This window comes from Sprattus sprattus, assembly GCF_963457725.1.
Source record: "Sprattus sprattus genome assembly, chromosome: 21".
Taxonomy (NCBI): Eukaryota; Metazoa; Chordata; class Actinopteri; order Clupeiformes; family Clupeidae; genus Sprattus; species Sprattus sprattus.
In genome coordinates, this window is record NC_137919.1 from 1,604,168 (window position 1) to 1,606,974 (window position 2,807).

Sequence of the window (2,807 nt, forward strand, 5' to 3'; positions counted from 1 at the left end):
TTGTTTTTCAATGTTAATAGATATTGCAGAAAGTACATTGTGGGTTTATAAATTAAATCACATACATTCATTAAAAAACTCATACATCAAATATTTGCAGAAAACTCATCTATGCAGTGATCAAACATTTAGCCGAAAATGATCAAGCCCTAATGACCTTAGAGGCACTGACTGAGTTCTTCTTCTGTTTCAGTGCTGACACACTGAGCACAGGGTAACACGGGCGCCCCCTGCAGGAGCTCACAGGCACAGGTCTCTGTAAAGGTAGGGGTCCAGTTCTTCCAGCAGGGCCAGCATGATGCCACAGGCTGAATCTCCCTTCTTGTGCACCATGTCGATGAGGCAGGTCACCTGGTCTTGCAGCACCTGGTTCGCCTGCAGGACCTCATCTGCCTCCCTGGAATTCAACACAGGGGGATTCTGGGCCTGGAGATCCTCCAGCATGCTCCTCAGAACACCTCTGGAGGTTCGAGCGCTGAGGCTGGGCCGCAACCTCCACACTCGCTCTGATTACAAGAGAGAAGATGGTGTGCTGTTTGCTGATTTTGTGCTATTATTTTTGACTTGGGTAAAATCCACTCTAGCCTCGTCTGCATGTCATTGTCTTCATCCTTTAAAAAAATAAATACTTCTTACAGTATATCCCTAGCCTTCAAAGTTTGCCTTAGTGAATTATCTTCTCATATCGCTAGCCTTCAAATCTTGCCTTAGTGAATTAGCTAGCTAGCTACCATCAGGTGCCAACAATGACAAGCCCTGTAACCGGTGTGCGTGTGCCATCTAGTGTGCCATGTAGTGTAAAGTAGTTCTGCTGCTTAGATGGCACACAGTGTGTGCGAGTGTGTGTTTCTTTTGTTTGTGAGAGTACCTGTGTGTGTGTGTGTGTGTGTGTGTGTGTGTGTGAGCAGCTGTGTATTTGGAAGTACCTGTGTTAGGTATTGAGCCAGCCTCCCTCTGGCTGACCTGTCCTTGACTGCTGCTGGGCTGCCAGTCGCGTCTGCGGATCTTAGCTCTCCAGATGGGCTCGTTGGGCTGAGAGCTGATGACCTCCATATCAAAGCTCTCCTCTGGCTCCTCTATGTAGACCTCACAGTAGTTACCAGTGGAGAGCGGCCACAGGTTCATTCTCTCAGGGGTGATCTCCGACTGGCATGACGTCCTCACAGAGACGCTGGCCCTCAGCATGATTGAGCCCACAGTGCTGGGTTTGTCGATCCAAAACCGCTTAGTCTCCTTCTCGTGGATGGCCTTAATATGAGCCGGGTCGTTGGGCACTATGTAGGCGTGGAGAGTCAGGGATGTTGAGCGGTTGCAGAAGAGCAGCACCTCAAAGTGGACTTTGGGAGGAAACAGACAGTCATACACCAGCCCTAACAGTGAAAAGGAGGGGTGGAGAAGCCTGGCATGGTATCGGGCCAGCTCACACACCTCCACACACACTCCGCTATCCCGCCCATGCAGGACTCTCACAGCATCACGCACAGATGCTTCACAACCCCCCAAACAAAGGAAATGGGGCAGATGGATCTCCTCCAGATTTCCTGACATGAGCTTGATGTCCATCAGAGAACTAGCTGGTCTTAGCTGCATGTGGGCCAACTCTTCAGCAAAGACATGCCAGTCCATAAAGTGGTACTGCAGGGTGATTGGATCAGTACACGACCAGCGCAGGCCAGACTCTGAGCACTCAAAGCTCCCTGCAGGAGAGCTCAGGATGTAGGTTGAGACCCCCTTCTCTTTAGTTACTTCAGGCTCCACCAGGACGCAGTGGCTGGTATCTGGAACTTCATCACAGGATTCACAGCTCCTCTGTGGGTCATCTTTGTGGCGATCCTCCCTTTAACACACACACATATATGTATACATTTATTTAGAAATATCTAGGAGGTTCACACAGATAACGGCAAGACTAGATTACTCTCCTCTCCTGTCTCGATGTAGAAACAACTCAATGAAGAGCCTCCAGCTTATACAGAACGCTGCTACTCACACTCACTAGAACTAAGAAATATGAATATCTCTCACCTGTACTTGCCTCCTGTACATTTGTTGTCCCCTATTAACCACCAATATCACTTTGCTACCATAGTGCAGGTCTCCTTTTAATTCCAAGAATATCAAAAAGCACAACAGGATGCAGAGCCTTCAGCTATTGAGACCCCCTCTTGAGGAAAAATCTTCCTTCTTCCATCGGAGATGCAGACACCCTTCCCATAATCAAATCAAGACTTAATACATTCCTCTTTAGTGCATCCCATACTTATGAATAATACATCAAAATCCTGTCACCTGTCGCAACATTCTTCAAGTCTTCTCGCTGGCCATGTTGTTGTTTCTACAGAATCTGCATATTGTACCAGGAGGGAGTGCCTTTACGGATCCTGGGTACAGCATACGGGCGGCGTGTGTTGCCTCTCATGCCAGCCAGTTGTGCCCTGCTATTGTATCCTGTCACCTTCAAATGCTTATATACTGTGAGTAAAATTCCCCATGCACCAAGTAAGCCAACATACCTAAACATAACATAAAATTCCCAATACTGGGCTATAGACAGTAAATATTGTACCTTGAAGGATCCCGGGTACTAGCCTGGCCATTACCAGCCTGTGACTCCATTTCATTCCGTCTTTCAGTCTGGGCCAACCCAATGCATTTTGGTTTCCGAGATGGGCGGGTGCTTATCTTGAGGTTTAAAATCATTGGAGTTCCCTTAACCAATCAGCAACGTTTAGTAAGCATTCGGTAGATTAAACTCTTCCCAAAGCCAGTTGGGAGAAGAGCTACGACGTCCTTTCCAATCATAAAAC

The 2,807-nt window shown here is 47.7% G+C and overlaps 1 protein-coding gene across 1 annotated transcript; it reads right to left on the minus strand.

Annotated features, from left to right (window-relative positions):
- Positions 1-240: 240 nt before the first annotated feature.
- Positions 241-2,419, minus strand: LOC308382349 (NACHT, LRR and PYD domains-containing protein 1 homolog; the record flags this gene model as incomplete). The annotated part of the gene is made up of 3 exons (XM_080860069.1): positions 241-506; positions 927-1,837; positions 2,358-2,419. The coding sequence occupies 3 exons, from the start codon at positions 2,417-2,419 to the stop codon at positions 241-243; spliced, it is 1,239 nt and encodes a 412-aa protein (XP_080716195.1).
- Between the last annotated feature and the right edge of the window lie 388 nt (positions 2,420-2,807).